The following is a 25,283-nucleotide window of genomic DNA, read 5'->3' as shown; positions in this document are numbered from 1 at the left end:
TTGAAATTAATTAATTTTTAACAAGTCCTTTCACTTTTAATAGAATTATTGTTCCTTTCTTTATTTGTTTGCTAGATTATTTGTTAATATCTCAATTATTTAATTGCCATTTTTTGATATATCTTGTGAAGAGTTAAAATGATATTATACTATACGCTATAAACAAATGTAAATATAAAAATTAAATATATTCTAATATAATTACTAATATATTTTATTAATATTTAAAATTTAATATTATATATATACTCCATTAAAATTTTATTAAAAATTTATAAATATTTTAATCTAATATGTTATCAGTTTTAGGCTAAATCATCTCCTTAAACCACTGTATTATCAGGATAAACTGTTTTCTTATTTATAAGTTTAAATTAATTCATAAAATATTTTAATCTAAATATTTACTGATGTTCCGTCAGGGTATTTAATTGTCTTTATTTTATTAGCATTAATTGTCTCAACTATTCCATTTGGATAAATTAATTTTTCATCACCATTTTATTCATTAATTTTCATAATACCTTCAGGATACCTTTATTAATAAAATTAATAATAATAAAAAATATGAATTATTAGAGCAAAAAAAAAATACCTAATCTGTTTTTATCCATTCTATAGTGTAAGTTCAATTTAATTATTAGAAAATAACACAATCTGTTAAAAATAAAATATATTCATTATTAAATTAGCAATTTCAATAATTTTTTTTACTGTTTATCCTTCTAAAAGTGTAGTCTATGTAGCCTCATTACTGCTGAAGAAATACTACTCTATGTTATTTGGAAATACCTTTTTTATAATAATTATTATAAATATAAATATCAAATAAAGAATATATTTAAATTTATTATTTATTTACTTATTTTATATCTCCAGTTGGAAAAATTACAATTTAGTAGCCATCAATAAAACTTACTTATTTTGTTTTATTTTTATAAATGATCTCTTTAATACCTTTTTCATAAGTGCTTACAACCTTTTATATTAAAAATAATAAAAATTTAAAAGAAATTAATAAATATAAACATATCATGAATTAATTAATTAATTAATTTACAGATCCATCTTTGTTACTTTCTACATGCTAAGCTTTCTTGGTTTAATCTTAAAACTGTTAATATTTAATATAATATTTATTGGTTGAGTATTTAAATTCTGAAATATCAATGTTTTTTCCAATCTCTTCAATTGTGAATTATTTCAGAGATTAATAACGAGATAAGGGAATTTTCTTTATTTAGCTAGGTTTAGTGTTGACAGTAGTACTATTGTTTTTTTCTTATTAAGCATTTTATAGGGTTTGCAAACCATTTGCGGATGATTTCACTTCATTTTTACTTCCAGACGATGGCTACTATCTAGGAATATTCTTTTTTTGCTCTTTTACATCATTTTATTCTTAAGGGAGATTTTATTATTTTTACTCTTCATTTAATTTAGGCGTTTTATAGCTATTGCTTTTTGGATTTATCAAACTTTTAAGTTTACTAGTTTGCTCTTTTAAATTTTCTGATAATTTTTAGCCTTTTTTAGCTGATATTTCACTTTGTTTACCATTTTGTGTTTATTTTAAATCAGTTGTTGTTTACTTTTCTACTTCTTTTTTTGCTTAATTAGACAGCCTTTCTACACTCTCATTTATTTTTTCAGATTACTTTTTTTAAGCGGGAATATTGATGATACTGCTTTTAGGTGATGGTTAACGATTTTTCAAATTTTTTTTCTCTACTTTTCCATTCTGATGGGTTTGCTCTTTTATTCCATTAATTTCTTGTATTTTGTTTTAATCTTAACTTGTACTTTTCCTTTCTTAACTCTTTTCTCTTTCCTATTTTGAATGAATTTAAGTTAAAAAAATTTTAATGTATGAAAATTTACATTTGAAGATTTATCTTGGTCTTCAGAGGGGTCTTCTTTGATAGTTTAAGCTGGACTAACAATGTATTTAAGATCTTCACATTACTCAAGCTGCTTTTTTAAAACATTTAATTCTTTTCTAAGTTTTCTGTTATCTTTGATTGTGTTATTTAATGATAGGTGCAATTCTTCGATTTTCTTTTTAGAATCGAATTAAAGCCTACCTAATTTATCTCTTAAGCTTTTCACTTCTTCTTTATACCTAAGTAGCGATTTCATTGTGCCTTCTTCATCCCTGTCTGCAGATTAATCTTTAGGTTTTTAATTAGCACTAGCTTAAGTTAATTTTTCTTATTAAAGCTTTTTAAGCAAGCGATATTCAGCTTCTATTAACTTTTTTTATTCAGCTTTGTAATCCTCAAACTCAGATCTTTCTTTTTTCATCTTTTCCTCATAATTCTATTTCATTAAATCAAACTTTTTGATATTTTCCTCATAGTTTTACTTAAAAACTCTAGCTTTTTGGTAATTGGCTTAAAACTTTTATATGTAAAAATTTAAATCATCTATTTTGTTATTGACATATTTAGTAATTAGAACTTTTTCTAGTTATTCACTTATTTCTATATTGTCTAATCTCACCTTCTCTCCCCTTATTTCAATAATATTTTACTCCTCTTACTAAATCTTTAAAATATCGTCAGTAGAAATGTCTGTTTTCTTTTCAGAAATCTCCTATAAAATCTCCTCAAATTTTTAGAATTAAAGGCTTTCATCAATTGAATCTTATTTTCTTTTCTTTGAACCTGACTTTTTATTATTCTTGTCTTTGATAGAAACACTTGTAGTTCTACCTCCTTTACCTTCTCCTTACTTTAAAAACCTTTAGGGAGATTCAGTTTTATTTCTTTTTGATGTATTACCCACTGATCCTTCTCTAAACTAAGGAGTATCTCCTCTTTTTTTGGGGGGTTTATCTTATTCTGTATTCAAAAACCTGTCTTCATATTTAAGATTATTTTTTTTCATTTCTTCTTCGATCAGCTCTTCAAAATTTTTTGTTGCACCCATAGAATGTATAGGTTGATCATCGAAATCTCTTAAGCTTTGTCCTTATTCAACTTAAAGAGGATTTTAGTTTGCTTTTAAATTATCTTGATGATACTTTGTATTTATTTGCATATTGTCGTAATTTGTTGCCATATTTTATGTATTTGCCATGTTTTAAGTATTGGCTAAACTGTCTCCCTAATTAGAGCTAAGATTAAAAATTTCATCATAATCTAGCAATCTTCTCTATTTCTAATTCTGCTGTTATTATTCTTGCATTTACTAAATGAGATATTATTGATATCTTTACTATTCTTATTACTTGTATATATTTTTCTCTGCATCTCCTTCCTCAACAGTATTTAATCTTTATCCATTACTATTGATATAATCTTGACTTCTTTCGTTTTTATCAATATTAAGTACTTTGCCTTAATTATAATTGTAGTTATATATTTAATTGTTGCTTGTTGGTGAACCATTTTTCATGTAATTTTAATACTATAATTGCTATTCCAAAGAATTATTTAAATTGATATAATGTGGATTCTGGTAAACATTACTCCCATTTATATTATAATTCATTGGATTTGGAATAAAGTTATTACTTTATTCACCTCCACTTATAGAGCTTACGTTATCTAAACTTTAATTAGCTAAATTCTACCCGTACATTTGCTGTATTTACTGGTAGTAGTTTTAGTTCTTATTTGAAGAAGGTGACTGAATATTCTTTAAATAATAATTCATTTCATTACCTTGAAATTGCTATTGTTTTTATCCACTATGCTAATGCGGTTAATATAAATGAGGATATCTCTGTTATTGATTTACATCTTTTCTTGATGCTTGTTACTGATAATCTTGTGGATCATAGGTGTTTTAAGTATTCAACTGCTAATAGAAATTGTTAATAGACTGCATCTATTGCATAAAATAATTTTATTGCTCTTGTCTATACATTTATTCTATATTGTTTTTAGTACGAGGTGTCATTTAATTTAATTATTTAGGATCTACCATGCCTTTCTCGACAAAAAAATTCATCATATTATTAAACATTTACATCATTTATTAGTCTTATGAAACTAATTATCCAACAAAAAAAATATATTTGTGAGTAAATAAAGTTTTTGAGTAAAATATTACCTACGCTAGCATTACCAGAATTATTTGATTAATGTGAATTACGCTAAATAGGATAATTCTATTAATTCTAATTTAGATTTAATTATATATTTGGTATGTTTGGATTTCCAATTAAATATGGATTTGAAGTAGGAGACTAAAATATAGGTGCTTATTTAAAGGATTGATCATTTTAAGCCTAATTGTTTCTGGCAAAGCCTTATGCTTGGTCTATAAAATCTATTTTCAAGAAAATGCTTTAATTTATTATTAATTTTGAATAATATTTGATACTGTTTTAGCGATAATTAGAGTTCATATATCAACACTAACTAATATATATTATAAAAGCTTTCCTATTTATATTTAAAATCACTGATTATTTTAATATCTTTAAATGAAATTATAATAAATTATTTAATTAGGAATTATCTTTTTATTTTTTACATGATGGCAAACAACTTTCAAGATTCTAATTTGAATTATTATCAATTAACATTAATATTAAATGGTTTATTATAAAATTTACTAAAATAAATCTTCTCTCAGTTAAGCTATTTTAAATACAAAAATTAAAACGATAGATAAATAGATAGATCCATTAATTGATAGAAATATTCAAACAAATAAAGTAAGTATTTATTTATTTGTTCATTAAAATCTTTATAAAAAAATATTTCAAATATTTAATCCAATTTTAAACCTTCTAAATAATAAGAAATTTTTAAATTTAAGTTTGCAAGAATAAAATAATTAGGAGTAGAATTAATTATTTCTATTTCTTTCTTATTTTCTATCTATTTTAATTCAGACTCAATATTTAGCAACAAGATTTCATAAAATAAATAATTTGCAATAAATGTTACTCTTATTTAGGCTCATTAATGAATTAAATCAATTTTAAAATATTTAAACTTCGATGTACTTAAAATGATTACATAAAATAAAATAAAATTAAAATTTTGGCTAAAAAATTACAAAAATTGTTAGTATTATCTAATAGATATTAATTTATTTATTTTCAATTTATTTATTGAATTAAATCATCAATAAATAGCTCATTGATTTTTATACTTATTTGAATATAGATAGATATATTTGATTGATATGAATAATTAATGAATAAACAAACAATTGATTAGAAAAAATTGGATTCTTCTTTTTAATGAAATCATAGCTTAATTAGATACTCATAAAGGTAGAATATAAAAACAAACATTTATTAACATTTTTACTCTATTTTTATTAAATTTAATGATGCTTTTAACTTCCTTTTCTATACCTAACTTGCTACAATGAGTTGTTGTTATTAAGAGATATAAAGCAGGCTTATTACAATTAAATTAGATTGAAATCAGTTTCTAACTTTACTCCCAATTAATTTATCTTTATTATCATTCTCACATGTACTTGCTTCCGAAAAGGTTTCTAGTAATAGCAGGTTGAACCTATTTTTATATAATATATTTTAAAACTCTACAGATAAGTGATTTAATTTATCTATTATTTTTTTTAAGCTAATATCAATAATCATTTCATGACCTAAATTAAATAAACGTGCGTGCTTTGATAATGCTTTTAAAATAATAACTTTTTTATAAATTTAATATTTGTTTACGCAAGCTTCGATGCAAGTAACCCAATCTCTGAGAGGATACATGCAAGACATTTCAGGGTCAGCATTGACGAGAGATTTTAATTTAGCTTCGCATCTACCGAGCTTTTCTTTCCAAGCAGTGCATTAAGGAGCGCATTCCTTGAGTAAAAATTCCTTGGGATCTTCACCTCTTTTGATCCATTCTTGAATTTGGGCTATTAATATGAAAATTTTTCAATTGAGAATTGATTCTTTGACTAATTTTAATTTTATAAATTCTTCAAAATTCTACATACCGTCTGAAACGTTGCTCATCCTTTTTCTTCTTTTCTAATTTATAGATTGTGAATATATATGTATTTTTATTTTAATTTTCCTTTCTCTTTAATTTCTTTTTCTTTTTTTGTATTTTACAAATACTCTTCCTTTCTTTCAAAAGATAATTTTTTACCCTTACTTAAAATCTTTAAAGAGTTAAATGGTAAATTGGATTGCATTTTTCTTTTATTTCAAGATATTTCTTTAAACTTAATATTAAAACCTTTTGATTTTATTATTTATTTGGTTTTTCAATATTGCATGTATCAAAGCAGACCTATAATAACTTAAATGATTTTACAATATGTTCTCTCATAAGTCAGCCATAAACAGCTAAATTATATACTAGACTATGATAAAAATATTCAGATTCTTTAAATTCGTAAAATTAGTTTTATAATCATATCAAAACTTTCTCATACTCTATGCTTTGGTTGAATTTAAATTAATTTACAAGTATTGAACTACAATTAATTTTTTTATATTAGTAAATTTTCAGGTAAATTGTTTTATTCAAATAGTTAAAATGTATTTTATGTGAAAAAGGATATTCAAAAAATTACTGATTTTCTATTCTAAAGAAAAATTCTAGGATATTTAATTCATAATATCCTTTAATTAAAAAAGAAAAGTTGGTCTCAGTCAGAATCTATAATATTAATAATTCTATCGATAAAAATTTTTGATTAATTTAGCTTATTTTTGCAAAAAAAAAACTTAGTAAAATTATTGAAATTTTAAATTTAAAGCATATAAATGATTGAAGAAAAAATGGAAGAATAAAAAGAATTTGTTAAATGTATTGGGCAATTGAATGGTCATACTGATAAGATATGGTCAGTTTCATGGTAATAGAAAAATAGCTTAAAAATAACTAAATTCAAAATTTAATATAATATTTTTAGGCATCCTACTTTAGATATATTTGCAACTTGCAGTAGCGATAAGACCATTAAAATATGGGGATTAAAAGAAAATAGTGAAAATTAGTATGAACTGAAGGTAAAAAATTGGTCTTTTATTATTATGTTAACAAAAGCAATATAATTATTGAAAATATTTGCTGGATAATAAAATCTACATATTTTTTAGATCTAAATAAATTTTTGATTCAAAAATGAAGCCTCGTAAAAATATCAAAAAATTAGATAAACTCAAAGAGATATTCTTAAATTTTCATTTATGAATGCTAAATTTAGCTTTCTACTAAGAGAAATTGATGCAAATTTTTAATAAAATGATTTATTTGTTTTGAAAAACTTTTATTAAATTTATTAAATTAAATATAGTAAACTATCTCTGATACTCATGAGAGAACAATTAGAACATTAGCTTTTTCTCCTGATGGAATGATGCTTGCATGTGGAAGCTTCGATAGCACTATATCTATTTATGCTCTCAATAATGGTTCATTCGAATTTGTGTCAAAATTAGAAGGACACGAACACGAAGTAATAAAATTTACGATTAGAATCTTTTTTAAAAATCCTACTAATACTTTCTCAATATATTTAATCTACAAAAAGGTTAAATGTGTAGCTTGGGATTCTGAAGGTAAGTTTTTAGCATCTTGTTCGAGAGATAAGACCGTTTGGGTTTGGGATTACGAAAATGGCTTTGATTTTTCATGTTACTCTGTTATAGATGCACATACTTAAGATGTTAAGCACGTGAAATGGATTCCAGGTACTAATAATTTAGCAAGTACTTCGTTTGATGATAAGTTAAAATTATGGGAGTAGGAAGATGATGATTGGAAGTGCTCTGCAACCTATTCAAATCATTCTGCTACTGTATGGTGTGTAGAATTTTCCAAAACCGGATAATATATGGCCTCCTGTGGTGACGATAAATAAATTAAAGTTTACAAAAAAAATGAAAATGGAGCTTTTTCCTCCCCTTATATTGTTGAAACTACTATTAAAAATGCCCATGCAAGAACTATTTATAGTTTATCTTTTAGCGAAGATGCAACTTTCCTTGCTTCTGTATATAAATATTTATTTTAATAAAGAATATATATATAATTTTTTATTTTGAATTTAATAGGTAGGTGCTGATAATACATTAAATGTTTATTAAAAAAATATGTATGTAACAACATTTGAAGGTTAAGACAACAATTTATACGAATTACTAGAAAAGAAAGTAAAATTCATATTATAATTTAAATTTGTACTTAATAATTTCAAAAAATAGGTAAATTGCCATTTTGCAGATATAAATTGTGTTGCTTTCCATCCAAGTAAGGATATATTGGTTACTGTAAGTGATGATAGACAAATTAAGCTTTGGTCTGTAGAAATAAACTTATGATTTAACTCAATAAATTCATATATTAATTTGTCTTTAATATATAATAACCTCATAAATGTTAATAATAAAATTATAATAAATTGTTTGTAATAAAATACATTCTTTTTTATTATTCAACTATTTTTGTAAAATAAAAAAGTTTATTTTAAAAATGTTTATTAATTTTTATATTTTACATAATTAAACTCGTTTAAATATTTTTGGATGCTAAATAAAATTATAGAAACTTCAAAATTTATTGAATTCGAATTATGCTATATTTCTATTATAAATTTGGACATATTCTATGACGAGGATTTCATTTAAATCTTAAAACATAATTGACTTTTATTTTAAAATTAATATAAATAACTAAAAATATAAACAAAATTTTATCATAGAGAATGATCTAACCCTTTTATTACATTATGAGGGTAAACAGGATCTTTTTTATATTCTCTTACTTTTTTAAACCCTTCTACATCTTTAAGCAGTTTATTCTCTTTTTGTGTAACTCTACAAAATCCAGATTATGGTCTTTATAAAGCTTAGTTTTTGAGATTAGATGAAAATTTATCAAGTTCTTAAACTATTTCCTTTTATTTGAAATTAATAATAAATAAATAATTATTTATTTGTTGATATAAAAACGCTTACTTTTTCTGTTTAGTTGTGCTCTATAAAATTCTTAGATCTTTATATTTATATATCATCAAAAGAAGATAAAGGTTCCATTATAAACCCTCTTTAAGAATTAGCTGTTTTAGGTCTTATAATTAACTAGTTAACTCTTTCGGGGCTATTTATATTTTTTGTTAATTCTTTAACAGAAGGGTTCTCCTTGAACTTTTTAACTATATTTTCTTACTTAGAGCACATTAGTTTATCAATTGTAGGTATAAGCATACCCTTAAACTCAGGGTAATCAAATACATTTTGAGGTTAGTATTCCTTTTATATATTTATTTAAGATAATAAATAAAATAAATAAATATCTTTGAAATTACTTTCTTTGGAGTAGCTAGTTTTTCACATAATTATTTATCTTTCTCAGAGAGAGGTTTTTCTTTAAGCTTTTAAATGTAAGGATCCATCTTATATTTAGTTGGAAATGCTCCATTATAAGTAGCAGGTGTTTATGCTATTCTAATAATCTTTGTCTTTGTTTTATCATAGCCGTTCTTACCAAATATGCCAATCCTTAAATCTTTTTCAAATTCTAAATTTTTTTAATGTTTTTCCTTGAAGGTACTTCTCAAAATTTCTCCTTGCTGCACATAACAACTTTTTATCATTTCCTTATTTTCATCAATTGATTCAAGCTTCTTTTTGATGTTTTCAATAGCCTAGTTCTCAAATTGAATAACTTTTGGTGTAAATATAATTTTTTAACTTTTTGAGCACTATTAAGTTAGATCGTTCCATTTATTTTCAGCTTATCCATTTAAATATTATCTCCCTTATGATTTAACTTTAGATTTGTTTATTTCAAAGGGACTTAGAGGATTATTAAGCAATATATTTGATTATCTTTCATCGACAATTTAATGACTTTACTACTACAAAAGAGCTATTTCTAACAATTTTTTACTCATCCTTTGCTAGCACTCTTGCTTATTTATAATTATTTTAGATTATTTTAACTATTCCCTTTCTTTCCTATCTTATTATTCTAAATCTTTTGCATGTTTTTCTATTTATTCATTCCTCTCTTTAGAAAGAAACGTTTTATTTTTTTCAATTAACTTCCCATAATCATCCCAAAGGTTTTTTGAAAGACCGCTAAAATATTACGAATCTTTCACTCTAACACTTTTTTAAGATCCATGAACAGCGAATTCAGGTATTATAGACCTTTTGTAATCTGTAGCTGTTTAAGGTCCTACTTTTAATTTCTAATTCATCATGAAAATTGTAATGAAAAATTTAGCTTATTTTACAATTATAATTATAATAAGGATTGATTTAAATTAAATCCTATTTATGCAAATTAATTAAAAAAAGCAAATAACAAATAAGCAATTAAATAATAATCAAATTTACTCATTAAGTAACAGCTTTAAATACCTATTTCATCAAAAATAGTAATTATATAAGCAATTTTTATCAAGAAAACAAAAGTAATAATATAGATTAAAATACATTTTGTAAAACATTTAAATGAAAAACAAACTACTTTTATAATTAAAAATATAACAGGAGATGTTTAAAATTAAGACAATAGATATATAGATAGATAGATTGATGATTATAGAAAGTTAACATAAATCCATATAATAGATAGGTGTAGATGATGAGCAAATTTATCTTTTAATTAGGAAAATTTAATTAAATTATTAATTACTCTATTATTATATTAAGGTATTTGTAGGAAAATAATTAGGATGTTCCATCCAATATCATATCTAATTTAAAAAAGTTAGGGCTTTTCAATGCCATAAATTCACTCAATTTTTGTTTTATGCTTATCTAGTCCCTTAACTAGATAGAAGTAAATTTCTAGCTGGAACTTAATTTGATTAAAGCTTCACTTTATTAGGATTTTATTTATTTTATGATGGATTTTAAACTAAATTTTTTTTATTAAATTGCTATGTGTCAATGGCATCTTCAAATTCATTAAAGTTGTTTGGATTAATTGTGCTATTGTAAATAGCATTTTATATTTAATTGTGCTAATAATTGCTGTTACTATTGTTGAGAGAAAAATTATCATCAGACCCAATATTTGTACTTATTTCATGCTAGTCAAGTAGCTCATTCATTTCCTTAATAAACAAGCTTACACTTCCTTCTGTATTTTAGGATTTTTCTCTCATTTCATTGTTTTCAATCTCTAAATCTTTAAGCTTTTTAGTTTAAAACAGATAAAAAAATGAATATTTTGTTAATTAAAAGTTATTTATTTATATTTTTTATGAATAATTTCAAACGATTTACCTTCTTTTCTAAGATCTTTGTTGATAAAGCCAAATCCTAAGGATTAAGCTTTTTCTGTCTCTTGACTTCAAGTTCTTATTCCAAAGAAGAAATTAATTAGTCTTTTTATTTAATCATAATTAAGTTATCTGTTTCCTTTGACTTAAGAAGATTTATATTAGAGTTTTACTCTTCTTTTTAGTTAACTAAATTTTAAATTTCATCCTCTTTTTATTATAGTATATTAGCAAATTCTTTTTTAATCTTTTCATGCTCAATTTTCAATTTGTTATCATAATTTTTAAGCCTAGATACTAGCATTATTTTCTAAAAACTATTAAACATATTTTGAGTAACTACTTTTTATAATATATTGTTCAGTCTCGTTGTTCTTTTTTCCATTACAAAATATATTAATTTTGCTTGGTGATTATTGTTCACTTTTTTATTTTATAAGGCTATTTGAAGCTATCTAAATGCGAGAGTCTTAAAAGTAGTTTATCTTTTAAAAACATTTAAATTTAAATAAATAATAGTATAATAATTATATTTAATACCTCATATTTACTAAATTAGCGAGTTTATTTAATGAAGATTCTAATTTTATAAACACCAACTGATACTTGGTCATCATTCCTATTGTCTCAAGATGCATAATTTATTGTCTTTATATTTTAAATATTATTTTTTAATATCATTTTCATTAAATTGGAATAATTTACCTGTGATTTTCTTCCTGCTCTCTCATCTGCTACTCTAACTAATTCAGCTAATCCTTTAACTTCATTAAAAACAGATAAGATATTACTCTATGACGAATGTTAATCAAATTATCAAAGCTTGATTAAACTAAATTAAATTACTTAAGGAATATCATTTTAAAGACTCAGCTGATAAAAATTAGCTTAATCCACCTATTAATTCGGACTTGATTCTTAATTGTAGTACTGTTAGTTCTAACTGCTATTATTGGACATTTGTTATTAATCCATTTAAGACAATAAGTTATTGTTGTCTTCATTTTTAATATTTATCCTACATTCATATAAAAAATCAATTTATACTTTTCAAGATTTAAATTATTTATAATGCTAAATCTATGCATAAAAACCATAACTATCTTTTTTTTCATGATAAAGCATTTATAAATTATAAAGCAAATATTTACAATTGCTTGTTGTATTCCATTTTTCCTTATTTTCAAATGATCAACTCGAGCTGCTATCCTTTAGTTAATAACAAAAATTATAAGTTAATAATCAACTTCATACATGTTTCATAAATATTTATAAATAAAATGCCTTCTTTAACTAATGAATACCTAGATAACAAAAGAAATTACTTTTTAAACTTCTTTCTTGTTTAGATTCAAATTTTGTACTTGCCCTTATTTTATGATTATAATTGAGATATTGTTTATTGATTGTATACTAAATTCAAAACTACTTCTTTTGATAATATAATATTAAATTAAATTTTCTGAATAAAGACAATCAATAAACAAGTAAATAAATAAATAGCTTTTTAGAGATTTTTCAATTGTAATGTTTTTTTTTTTAAATTATTGAAATCTTAAATTAAATCTTGATTTTTCAAAAGGGAAACATTGAATTAATAAAAAATTAATTATTTTTTGCTTTGATTTTTTTGCTCACTCTCAATTTATAACTCAAACAAATCAAATGTAGGTGGCCATTAATTATTTCTTAAAAAAAACTGAAAAGAAATAAATAAATAATTCAATACAAAAATTTTAACTAACTTTATGAAATCAAATATTCAACTGACTTAAATAAAAGCCAAACAATTAAATATAAATAGCAAAATAATTTTTTCAAATTGTTTTTAAAATATGTTTTAAAATTATTTTATTTTTCCTTTAATCAAATTAATTTTTTTTTATTTTTCCAAAATTTTTAGTTTTGTTTTAACTTAAATCTACAATTTTAATTATTTTCCAGCTCAAATCATATTTTAGAAATTTGATTTGCTTAAAATTTAAAATATTCAAAAATAAATTATTATATTGCAATTATCTTAAATAATATCAAGTTTAAATTATTTAATAGCTTTGTTAAAAATATCAAATATTTTAAACAGTCATTTTTTTTACAGATTTTTACATGATAAAGCAGCTTTTTGGCAAAAAGTAAGAATATTGGAATTGAAAATTGGGGTAGAAGAATTATAAGTTTGAGGTTTGATGGATTATTTCAAATGATATCTTGTTTTGATTTTGATAATTAAAATCATTAAAATGCAAATGCTCTCCAAGAGAATTAGAAACTCTAAATGATAAAATTTAATTTTAATATATATTTTAAAATATAAAATAATATTGACTATAATTGTATTTTTTGTAATAGTAATGTTCTATTTAGTTAGATAACATCGTACATTTATTCATTTCCCTCTAAATTCAATCTAGAAATTTCTTGCATGATTAAATCATAAACAATTGCTAACAAAAATTAAATATATTAGACAACCACAAATAAGAAAATTAATTAATATTTCTAAGCAAATTATATTTAAAACAAAGGAAAAAAGTAAAGAAGAAAGATTTAATAAATTGAACCTATCAGTATTTTCTTTAAAAACTTGAAGAAGATTAGCAGGGTATAAGAATTCTTCAGAAATTTTATAATTTTTATTAGCGCATTTCAAGGCTTTTAAATGTGGTCTTAACTGTATTATGCCAAATTTTCTATTTTAAATTTTCAAAAATCGTGTGAGGAATAAAAGATTTTTTGGGATGTAATTTTTTGATTGTGAAGAAATAATAAACTAATTCAAAGTTATTAATGTTATCAGTATTGAAATTTTTTAATACATAAGCAAGTTAATAGATTGAGGTGGGAAAACAATAAATCAATCAATCTAACAAATAACTAACTAGCTATAAAATAAATAAATATAATTATATATTAAAAGAGTTAGTCGTTATAATGTCTACTAACTAAATAGTGCGATTGTAATTAAAATAAATATAATATCTTAGTAGATAACTCCCATTCAAAATACGAAATATCCCAAATAGAATAGAGTAATTAGTAGATAACCATTAGTTTTATCTTTATTTTAGAATGATGAAATCCGTCAAAAGCTACTTTACAATTGTAATCAATCTCATCTTTTTTTATATATTTCTAATTAAAATATAAGCTGCGTAATAAGAATAGTAATATAGACTACACATTTATATCTGGGGAAGAAGATACGCTATCAAATACATATTTAAATAATGTTAATTAAATAAATTGCAAACTATTACTTAAGGAGACCTTAATCCGCAAGATATTTTACGAGTACCAGAAAACTAGCTAAATTATCGTTTAATTCATAGAACTTTTTTCATCAGCAAAATAATTTAGAAAATAACTTCTTAGAAGAAAAAATAGAACATTGTCATTAAGTAGCAAATAGAATCATGACTGACTTAGGAACTAAAACCAAATTCACTGAAGGTAGCATTTAAGAGCCTAACCAAGGTAAGATTGGTGGCGAATTCGTTAAGCAATAAAACCCTGCCTTCCTTGACGAAAGACTTAAGTACTTCGATGCCATCTATGCTGAATAGCAATAAATTCTTGCCAAGGCCGAAAAGCCTGAAATTACCGTCACTCTTAAGGATGGCAAGACTATTCCTGGTAAGGCTTTTGAAACTACTCCTTCCCATATTGCAAAGTCAATCTTCAAGAAGGTCCCTGAAAAGTTTGTAGGTGCAAAGATTGTCTACAGCAAGAAATACGAAAGTGAATTGACCAAGATTGGTGAATACGTTGATGCTGAAGCTGAAGAAGTAGCTGAAGAAGGTGGAGATTGCTGCGGTGGCCACGGCGAATAAAAGTTTGAAGTTTACGATCTTGAAAGACCTCTCGAAGGTGACTGTACTCTTGAGCTCATCGACTTCGAATGCCAAGAAGGAAGAGAAGTAATACAAACAAACATTATTTTTGAAAACAATTTAGACACTTTTTCTCCATTCTAAATTAGTATTTTTGAAAGACACAAAAAGCAAATAAAATAAACAAAAATATAAGAAATTATTTAATAATAGCATTTATAAATATGCCCGAAAGCTGGCCTTTCCTAGTTGAACCAGTTTAGTTCAATAAAAAAAATAATTTTAGTTTAGACAAAAAAAAAATTTATTTAACTCAGATAAATAAACAAACAAACAAACATCTACAACAGAATGTTATTAATTTAAAAAAATAAACCAAAAATTAATAATTAATACAATCCTTAAATGATTTCAAAAGATGCTTATTAATTTGACTTTTATTCTCTTTTAATAATTTTAATCTAAATGGGTTTGTTTCTTTGAATTTAACAAAAAATAATGTAAACAAAATATATTTTCGTAAATCCCAAGTAAAATATTTTAATTCAAATTAGTGAAAAGGGCGTTTTAATAACTTCAAAGCTTTCTTTCTTTGAAAATATCTTTTAATTTTTTTGCATCTTTAACCTAAATTTTGCATCACTCTTTAATTTTTAACAGATGCTACGTCACTCACTTAATACTTATTATAGATTTTTACATCTTATTTTCTAAAAATTCTCCTTTTCTTCTTTTTAAATTTTCTTTTAATTATTTGAAAGGTTTTCTGGCACAGCTCTGCTCACATGTTAGGTCAAGCTTTAGAATTAAATTACGGTGTTCACTTATGTATTGGACCTCCTTTGGCTAATGGTTTCTTCTATGATTCTTACATGGGTAACGAAAAGATTTCCCAAGATAACTTTGCTGAAATCGAAAAGACCTTCGCTAAGGTAGCTTCTGAAAAGCAACCCTTCTAAAGAGTTATTTTAACCAAGAAGTAAGCTTTAGAATTATTCAAGCATAACCCCTTCAAGGTTTAATTGATCACCAACAAGATTCCTGATAACGCTATCACCACTGCTTACAAGTGTGGTAAGTTGATCGATTTATGTACTGGTCCTCACTTACCCCACACTGGTTATGTTAAGGCCTTTAAGGTTGAAAAGAACTCTGCTGCTTACTGGCTCGGTAAGAACACTAACGATGGTTTACAAAGAGTTTATGGTATTGCTTTCCCTTCAAAGAAAGAACTCGATGCTCACGTCTTAAGACAAGAAGAACTTGCTAAGAGAGATCACAGAAATATCGGTAAGCAATAAGAATTGTTCACTTTCCACCAATTCTCTCCTGGTTGTGCTTTCTTCTATCCTAATGGTGCTCACATCTACAACAAGTTGATGGAAGTCTTACGTAAATAATACAAAATTAGAGGATACTCTGAGGTTATTACTCCTAACCTCTTCGATGCCTAACTTTGGAAAATCTCTGGTCATTGGGACAAGTATAAAGAAAATATGTTCCTTCTCAAGAATGATAATGAAGAACACGGATTCAAGCCTATGAACTGTCCTGCTCACTGTCTTATGTTCGATTCTATTCAAAGATCTTACAGAGATCTTCCCTTGAGATATGCTGACTTTGGTGTCCTTCACAGAAACGAAGTCCACGGTGCCCTCTCTGGTCTCACCAGAGTTAGACGTTTCTAACAAGATGATGCTCACATCTTCTGTACTATGGATCAAATTATGGTAAATATTGAATTAAACTTACTTGATAAAACAAAAAATAAAAAATATTTTTTTTTATCAAAAATTTTAGGAAGAAATCAAGAATGCTTTAGATTTTATCGATTACATGTACAGCTTATTTGGTTTCAAGTACAGCCTTGCTCTCTCCACCAGACCTGATAACTATATTGGTGAAATCGAAATGTGGGATTAAGCTGAAAATGCTCTTAAGAAAGGTCTTGAAGCTTTTGGAAAACCCTGGGCTATTAAGGCCAAGGATGGTGCTTTCTATGGTCCTAAAATTGATATCTAATTATATGATGCCTTTGACAGAGGTCACTAATGCGGAACCATTCAATTAGATTTCAACTTACCTATCAGATTTAACCTCTAATACAGAGCCCCTGAAAACAAGGATGACATTGAAAAGTAAAGAAAGAAACAAGAATCTACTGAAGAAAGCGTTCCTCTTTCATAAGAAGAAAAGAAAAAATTAGAATAACAAATTTCTGAAGGTGAATCTGCTGACTCTCTTTCTCACAAGAAGTCAAAGAAATCCACTGACTCCTCAGCTTAATCCTAAGCTTCTGGTATTTAAAATTTATAGTTAACAAAATTTTAACAAACTAAATTTAACCAATTTTATAGAAAAGAAATACGTTGTTGCTCCTCATCACTTGAAGCTTGGTTTCTAAAGACCTGTTATCTTGCACAGAGCTGTCATCGGTTCTTTCGAAAGATTCTTGGCTATTTTGTGTGAATAAACTGCTGGTAAGTGGCCTTTCTGGTTATCTCCCAAGCAATTAATTATCTGCCCTATTACTGCTAAGGTTAACGATTTCGCCCAAGATGTTGCTGATCGTTTGAAAGTTGAAGGTTACAAGGTTGCTGTCGACCTTTCTGAAAGCACCATCCAAAAGAAGGTTAGAAACGCTCAATTAGAACAATATAACTACATTGCTGTTGTTGGTGAAGAAGAAAAGAGAGGAGGCTATGTTGATTTAAGAGCCAGAGATACCACCAAGGATCAAGAAAGAATGGTAATTTATTTCTTTTTCCCATTTTAATTTAATATTTAAAAATATTTTTTTGTTTATTTTAGGGTAAATTCACTATTCACTAACTCTTTGCTCTCTTCTAATCCTAAGAACCCCACAAATCTTCAGCTGAAGTCAAGCTTATGGAAAGAATCCAACACATTAATGTAATTAAAATCTCCATCATATTTATATTTAAATAAAAATAAAATATAGGGTAATCCTTAACATGCTGCTCTTGAAGAAGAATTAAAGACCAAGATGTTCTTAGAAGGAGATGGTTTTGCTTTAGGTGCTAGAGATAAAGAAGTTTATGAAAGCCTTAAGAGCTCTCACATTGATAATGTATCTTATCCTAATCTCCACAAGTGGTTCTAATATTTATCAAAGCAAGCTTGATATATAAAAAATTGAATTTATTCATAAAAAATAATAAAATTACTTATTCTTATACCTATATGAAATATATAATGTAGTTCACAATTTAGATTTCTTAATATTTAATTTACACTTTTAACTCTAATTGTTTGTTACTTATTATTCTAATTTATTTTTAATTCTATTTCATGATAATTTATTTTTTGTTGAAAATAAAAGAGTTATCTTGGATTGTTCAAATTTTTAATTAATTTATGTTAATTTTTTAATTATTCATACATGCTAATTTTATTATTTTAATTTATATTTTCATTTTTAAATCTAAAAAATTAATTAAATTTTTATTTTTTTAAATTCCATTTCTGAACAATATAAAATAATTATCAATATGTAAAACAAACAAGTTATTCGATATATTTTATAGTCTTATTCATTCATTTATTTATTTATTTATTCATTTAATCTAAAATATTCTTGATTTTGTCCTTGTTTCATTTTTCCCTTTTTTAAATATTTTTTTTAGAAAAAATATATTTAAATAAAAGAATGTATTAATTTACTTTAACCATGAAGCTACTGAGTCATTGTAAAATATTTTTGATGCAGCTTTTTTGGATTTTGACCAAGTAACTGGAGGTCTTTAGATTATATCTCTTGTATAGAAATACTAAATACCATTAAATATTAATTAAAATAACCCTATGTCAAAGCAAATAGCATATAAGTAAAGGAACGACCAATTCCTATCTTGTGAATAGTTTATTGCTGATAACTCAGGTAGGAAAAACCAAAATAACTTATACATAATTAAAATGACAACCAAAGTAAAAACTATTGCTGCTGCTCTTGGTAAATATTTAGAGATATATCTTGAAGCACTAGATAGTACACATGAAACTATTTACAAGAGAGTAACTAAGCTAAAAACTACATAAAGCTGATTCTATTAAATATTGAAAAATTTTTTAAATTAAATTTTACTAACAAAAATTTTACAGGCATGAGTCTTGATGTAAACCATAAAATAAGCATCGTCTTTGCATAGAAAATTAATGCTCTAAGTGGCCTAATCAAATATCTATCATATCTGATTATGATATTGAGTATCTGGAAGAAATTCTTTAAATATATTATTAATTTAATTTATTTTAAATCATTTAAATTTATTTACCAAGTAGAAAAAGAATAAATTTTTATTGCCACTAAATTCAAAACCCTCATTATCTTTCTTAGCAGTAGGAATTATCATAGCAGTTTGAATAGTTCCTGCAATTGTGGATTTCTTTTTTAATTTTCTAATTGAAGGTATATTTGTATTACTTTAGTAGAAACTAACTAACTAATTTTGTCCTAAAGTACTATTTCTAATCAAATTAGAATCCTTTCTAGAGCGAGGTGAGTTCTAAATTTGTAGTGTATGAATTGAAGATTTATCGTCATATTAAGTGTGCTTGTTATCATCTTTATGAATTTAAGTGTTTTGATGTGTATTTTAAGGTGAATTATTATCTTTAGGAGATATTTCTTGCATGATTATTGTATTTGGTCTTTTTCTTCTTATTTATGATTTTTAAAAGCTATTTTTCATTGGCATATGGGAATTATTTGTTGTAATATTATTCTCTCTATGAATATTTTCAGGAGATGGAGTTTCATTCAAATGTCTCTCATCTTCTTTATCTTCTTATGCTTCTGTTAATATATCTTCTAATTGCTTGCGTTTATAATCTCTATAGAATCCAAAAAAGAAAGCTATCGTTGAATAAATGCTTTATCCTACAAAAATCCAATAAATTATTTTTGATTCTTGATGATAAACTTCAACTGAATCCCAAACTTAGCAGCTTATATCAGTTTCACCTTCAAAAAATTTAATTAATAATTAATTTTATTTAATAATAAAATAATTATAATTACCATTGCAAAGTTTACATCCATAGTAACAGTTTTTACAAATTTTTATGACCTGTTAAGAAGACGAAGAATCTTATGATTATGCAATTGCTGTGCTTTCAAATGTTCCGTCGGGACACTGCTTCAGACATGTTCCTTGATATAAATAAAAATTATTTATACAAGAAAAGCATGTACTAGGATTTGTCTTGTCACATGTAGCACAAGTTGGGTCACATTATAAACATTATCCTTTTAAATCTGATCCAAAATATCCAGTTGGACAAATTTTAACACATGTACCATTGTATAAATACATACCAATAACACATTTTGTGCAACTACTGTTTGTTCCTCCGTTGCAAAGGAAGCAATTTGGGTCACATTATTTACATTAATTAGAAGTAGGATCACCATAATAATTATCAGGACATATTTCTAGACAAATATATCCTAGTTAATATCTCCCATTGCTACAAGAGAAGCACTAATTCTCGAGTGCACCAGTGCAAGTTCCACAAGATTTATGACAAGGGCTACATATATTAGGTTAAGTTACGGGGAAATAACCAGCCTTGCAAGTAGAATAGCATTAACCATTTAATAAATACGTACCATTCGGACAATCTGTACATTAATTAGGTAATGTCCCATAACAATTGAGACAAGATGAGTCGCAAGCAATGCATTTGTGATTAGTTAAATCTGCATAAAATGATTGAGGGCAGTATGAAACGCATGTCAAATCTATGGGATCTAAATATCTATATTTAAATATTAATTATAAATTAAATTAAAGGGGGAAATAAATCAAAATTCGGCTATGTTGCCTAAAAAAATGATTAATTCTAACCAAAAATTTATTTTGAAAAATTATTTAAATTTTTTTAGAAATTACTCTACCTAAATAAAAAAGAATTTACCTGTTTCCTGCGCAAGTTTAACAATTATCTGGCATAGGTCCATAACATGTTTTACATGTTGCTTAGCAAATTTCACATTAATTGGAGTTATTATCCATATAGTATCCATCAAGACAAGTAGGAACACATAAATTATTGTTCAAGTATTTTCCAGATCCACATGATAGACACATATTATTACCTGGACCTGCACATGTTTTGCATGTTGAGTCACAAGGTTTACAGCTTAAACTTAATATATCATTATAATATCCATCTGGGCACTTTAAAAAGCAAGAACCACCATAAAAAAACCTACCTATTATTTTTACAAATATATTTCAATAATTTAATTAATTTTCTTTCTTTAACTTACCATTTTAACATGTCACACAAGCTGTAGATACACTATCAGAGCATTAGGCACAAGTGTAATAACAATTGTTACAAATTTAATTTACATTATCTGGATATGTTCCATCAGGACACTTTAACAAACACTGCCCACTACTTAAATATCTTCCTACATCACATTTAATGCAAGATGTACTGTTACCATCAGTGCATTATAGGCAAGTTGGGTGACAAGGTTTACAAACTAAATTAGATTTATCACCATAAAACTAATTAGGGCAAGTAGGCTTACATTAACCAAGATTATTTAAAAAATTAGGTGCAAAGCATTTTGTGCAGCTTGTACTGTCGCCAGGAGCTTAGCAAGCATAACAAGATGTATCACATTGCTTGCAAGTATAAGTATTTGTATCACCATAAGTACCAATAGCACATTAGCTAACACATGTTGAATTTTATAAAAATCCAGTATTTGCATCACAAGATGTGCATTAATTAGAATTAGGACCATTGCAATTTACACAGAGCATATTGCATGGATCACATGTATTTGTTATTGAATTTGGGAAAAATCTGTTGCTACAAGTAGTCAAGCATTAATTACCATTTTAAAGATAGTAATTTGTTACACAAGTAACACAATTTGTTGCTGTGTTAACACATGTTTAACAGGGTGATTAGCAGGGTGTGCAAACTTAATTTGCAGTATTTCCAAAATATCCTGCCTAAAATAAATTACAAATTTTTATTAAATAAAATTTTTATAATATAAATTTACTGCACATCCTGGGCCACAAGAATTTACAGTAAGAAACATTTTAGGAGGTTCACAAGTAAGGCATTCATTAGCACTAGGGCCTTGACAGGTATAGCATTAAGCATTACAAGGAGAGCACACATTCTTAGAGGCATCATTATAAAATCCAGGTGGGCAATTTAAAAGGCACTAATGTGTTGAAACTAAATAAAATCTACCAGATGAGCAGCTTGTGCATTGGCTACTTGAAGGTCCCGAACAATCAAAGCAGGTAGTATCGCATGGAAGACAGCTAGTTGTTCCAGGATAAAATTAGTCCCCACAATCTACAACACATTAATTTTATTTAAATAAACGAGGAGGAGTTGAACAAGTAACACATTTCAGAGGACCAGCATCACTACACGTCAAACACGTATTATCACAATCAGCACAAACAAGTAAAGGTAATTTAGTTTTGTCTTAATATGAACCATCTGGACATTTATTTAAATAGCACTATGCTCTGTACAAGTAATAATTAGGATCACATTAAATACAGCCATCATAATCAGTACATTTAGTGCAATTATCTACACACTAAAATTTTATATAAAAAATATAAAATAAAAAAACAAAAAATTTTTAAATTAATTTATGTAAATAATTAAAAAATTTTACTTTTGATACTAAAATCATTAGTTCTCTAAACGCATATCCTTCATACCAAGCAGGATCTCCAAAATTGTTTGTTATTGTTAATTTTAAAAATCCATCTTACACAGTTTTAGTTGTATTGGCAGACAACCATCCAATACTTTCACCTTAATCTAATCTTCCACAACCTAAATCTGTACCTCCATTTACTAAAAACGCCTGTTCTTAATTATTTAAGTTAATACTCAACTTTTCTGGCACTCCTCCATTCATTTCATAATTTTCTACTTAAACATATTTCATTTTTACCAAAACAGAACTATGCTTCCATGGTATTGGCCATTAGTTGCTGATTACTACACTTTTACCATAAATTCCAAACCCTGCATAAACTCGAATCCCGTAACAATCGGAATACTAAGCCATATCTGATTAAGGTACTAAACTATATGGATCAAAATAGTTAGCAGTAAATCCATAATTTTCAAATGATATAGAAGAGAAATCAGATTCGAAAAATCCTTTGAATAGATAGTATCCATCTATTAAAAAAAGTAAATATTAAATTTTTTATTCTAAATAATAAAAAAACACAATTTACTCCAATAATTTGAAATCATGTCAACACACACACCATTAATATTATCAGTGAATGAAGGACATTAAGCGATGCAATTACCATTAAATAATCTATTACTCCCTGTACATTTAGTACATTATCTCGGTGTATTTGAGCTGCAAACAGAACAATTTATTTAGCAAGGATCATCAACACATATACTTCCATTAGCCATTTAAGGTGGGGCACAACTTGATACGCAGCTTCCATTTTACATTAGTTAAGATGCAGGACATGTGCAAGTTCCAGCAGATAATGTTTGACCAGAAGCGCAACCAGTACAATTATTTGAATCTGGTCCATTGCATGTTTGGCAAAAAGGATGACAAGTATCTAAGAATATTTATAAATCTGTAATACCAAGCATGCTGCCAGAACCAAGGTTATTTTTAAGAGTTACCGTTAAAGTAGAAGAAGTATGAGTCCGTTTATATTAAACTTTATATATGTGCAAATTTATTAAAATATAAGAAATGATTAAAAAATGAATAAACATAAATAGTAATACCATAAATTTATTAAATAATTTATTCATAAAAAAAAAATAAACATATTTTATCTATTTTTTATTTACAGATATTTAATTAAATTTTATTAATATCTATTTACTTACTTACTAACCTTGGCTTTTTTTTATATAAATTTTTAAATGTAAACTTTTATACCTCTTTCGAATATATCTTAAGTTGATGCATCACCACATATTGCTAAATCCGATCCAGGTGAGTTAAAATTATATGATGCTAAATTTGATCCATCAGCTTAGAAGGTAACAGATCCATTAGGGTTGTCAACGACTAAAAAATCTATTCTAATTTCAAATCTATAATGGCTTGGAAGATTTGTATAGGTCTTTGAAGATGTTTTCTAACTACTACTTAGCATATATACCATTTTATTTGCTTCAATCAGTTATCCTTGACATTGTACTTTATTAGTATAGGTCCAACCAGTTACTGTGTCACCACTATTCAAAAACTCTCTTGCAAATAGCATGTTTTCTGATAAAAAATATTGTAAGAATTCGAAAATTTAGCTAATTAAGTAGAATTATTACTAGAATAGACTTATACTATCTATTAGAGAACAAGTATCAAAGGTAAATAAAATAATTATTTCATCTTTCAGTTGTTCTTTAAAAATTTTAATTTACTTTTAAAAAAATACTTATTTTCTTTTAATAATCAATTTTTTTACTTTTTTTTTACTTTAAAATATTTGCTCAGTAAAGCATAAGCTTATTTTGTATTAATTATTTCTTCTTTTTAACCAAAATTTTTTTCCTCCCTATTAATTTTTGCTTAATTACCCATATTAATAAATATTATATTAAATTGTGGTTAAAATACAATTCAAAATGTTTGTCACAATCTATTTATTGGCCTAAAATTACATAAAAATTGAGATAATAAAATCTCTTAAATTTTACAATTTGTTCTATCAAATTCTTCAAAAGTATTACACAACATAAATTCACTCAATTTTAAACTACAAATAATTGATTATGATGATATATGATTAATATTGAGAAACATAATTTATTAATCATTAAAAATTTTGGTTTTTCCACAAATTTATATTTTTGCAACAAGGAAAGATATTTATTCAAAAAAATTTGTTTTCAATAAATCAAATTAAATAAAATCAATAAATTATAAATAGTTTAATTTAAAACATTTAATGTATTTATATGAATATCAAGTTAATAATTCATAACATATGGAAAAATTGTTGTCATTATCATAATATAACTTTTATTTCATATTTTTATTTAAAAAAATAAATTAATTTTAAATATTAATTTTGTTAAATTAATAATAAAAACCATCTAAAAATAGTTAAAATATATCCATTATATATTATAAATTACTGTTCCTACATTTTAATCAGCTTTTCACTTAGAAGATATAATTTTATATCCATTTTTAATATAATTTGATAATAGTAAAATCAGAAACTTAAAATCTTTTTTATTCTAATATTT

General features: G+C 25.3%; 7 protein-coding genes across 7 annotated transcripts; 2 read left to right on the top strand and 5 right to left on the bottom strand. All coding sequences in view use genetic code 6, as the record gives it.

The window, feature by feature from the left end:
* Positions 1 to 91: 91 nt before the first annotated feature.
* TTHERM_00194700 (T-complex protein 10 carboxy-terminus containing protein) lies at positions 92 to 4,357 on the bottom strand (the record flags this gene model as incomplete). Its single annotated transcript, XM_001017223.2, has 9 exons — positions 92 to 349; positions 409 to 535; positions 596 to 657; positions 715 to 792; positions 863 to 979; positions 1,061 to 1,831; positions 1,882 to 3,998; positions 4,060 to 4,278; positions 4,333 to 4,357. 9 exons carry the CDS (start codon positions 4,355 to 4,357, stop codon positions 92 to 94), a joined length of 3,774 nt encoding a protein of 1,257 aa, XP_001017223.2.
* Positions 4,358 to 5,438: 1,081 nt separating this feature from the next.
* TTHERM_00194690 (ubiquinol-cytochrome C reductase hinge protein) lies at positions 5,439 to 5,950 on the bottom strand (the record flags this gene model as incomplete). Its single annotated transcript, XM_001017222.3, has 3 exons — positions 5,439 to 5,486; positions 5,657 to 5,850; positions 5,932 to 5,950. 3 exons carry the CDS (start codon positions 5,948 to 5,950, stop codon positions 5,439 to 5,441), a joined length of 261 nt encoding a protein of 86 aa, XP_001017222.2.
* Positions 5,951 to 6,709: 759 nt separating this feature from the next.
* TTHERM_00194680 (cytosolic iron-sulfur protein assembly protein CIAO1-B, putative) lies at positions 6,710 to 8,269 on the top strand (the record flags this gene model as incomplete). The annotated part of the gene is made up of 6 exons (XM_001017221.3): positions 6,710 to 6,801; positions 6,859 to 6,955; positions 7,243 to 7,404; positions 7,480 to 7,941; positions 8,003 to 8,101; positions 8,153 to 8,269. 6 exons carry the CDS (start codon positions 6,710 to 6,712, stop codon positions 8,267 to 8,269), a joined length of 1,029 nt encoding a protein of 342 aa, XP_001017221.2.
* Positions 8,270 to 8,454: 185 nt separating this feature from the next.
* On the bottom strand, positions 8,455 to 10,224 carry TTHERM_00194670 (hypothetical protein). Its single transcript, XM_001017220.2, has 3 exons — positions 9,256 to 10,224; positions 8,906 to 9,199; positions 8,455 to 8,844 (listed from the first exon to the last, which is right to left on the bottom strand). The coding sequence occupies exons 1-3, from the start codon at positions 10,153 to 10,155 to the stop codon at positions 8,644 to 8,646; spliced, it is 1,395 nt and encodes a 464-aa protein (XP_001017220.2). The 5' UTR covers positions 10,156 to 10,224; the 3' UTR covers positions 8,455 to 8,643.
* Positions 10,225 to 10,695: 471 nt separating this feature from the next.
* TTHERM_00194660 (hypothetical protein) lies at positions 10,696 to 12,355 on the bottom strand (the record flags this gene model as incomplete). The annotated part of the gene is made up of 6 exons (XM_001017219.3): positions 10,696 to 11,097; positions 11,189 to 11,669; positions 11,725 to 11,832; positions 11,890 to 11,948; positions 12,031 to 12,202; positions 12,336 to 12,355. The coding sequence occupies 6 exons, from the start codon at positions 12,353 to 12,355 to the stop codon at positions 10,696 to 10,698; spliced, it is 1,242 nt and encodes a 413-aa protein (XP_001017219.2).
* A 2,056-nt stretch (positions 12,356 to 14,411) lies between these two features.
* TTHERM_00194650 (threonyl-tRNA synthetase protein) lies at positions 14,412 to 18,616 on the top strand (the record flags this gene model as incomplete). Its single annotated transcript, XM_001017218.3, has 5 exons — positions 14,412 to 15,101; positions 15,776 to 16,744; positions 16,815 to 17,313; positions 17,372 to 17,927; positions 17,977 to 18,616. 5 exons carry the CDS (start codon positions 14,412 to 14,414, stop codon positions 18,614 to 18,616), a joined length of 3,354 nt encoding a protein of 1,117 aa, XP_001017218.3.
* Positions 18,617 to 18,629: 13 nt separating this feature from the next.
* On the bottom strand, positions 18,630 to 24,295 carry TTHERM_00194630 (hypothetical protein; the record flags this gene model as incomplete). The annotated part of the gene is made up of 11 exons (XM_001017216.2): positions 18,630 to 18,639; positions 18,699 to 19,081; positions 19,135 to 19,257; positions 19,310 to 19,998; positions 20,056 to 20,795; positions 20,955 to 21,252; positions 21,310 to 22,012; positions 22,066 to 22,623; positions 22,705 to 23,222; positions 23,282 to 23,737; positions 23,965 to 24,295. 11 exons carry the CDS (start codon positions 24,293 to 24,295, stop codon positions 18,630 to 18,632), a joined length of 4,809 nt encoding a protein of 1,602 aa, XP_001017216.2.
* Positions 24,296 to 25,283: the final 988 nt, after the last annotated feature.

This window comes from Tetrahymena thermophila (genome assembly GCF_000189635.1).
Source record: "Tetrahymena thermophila SB210 genomic scaffold scf_8254617, whole genome shotgun sequence".
Taxonomy (NCBI): Eukaryota; Ciliophora; class Oligohymenophorea; order Hymenostomatida; family Tetrahymenidae; genus Tetrahymena; species Tetrahymena thermophila.
The sequence above is the reverse complement of the archived record's forward strand: the minus strand, read 5'-3'. Positions and strand labels throughout refer to the sequence as shown.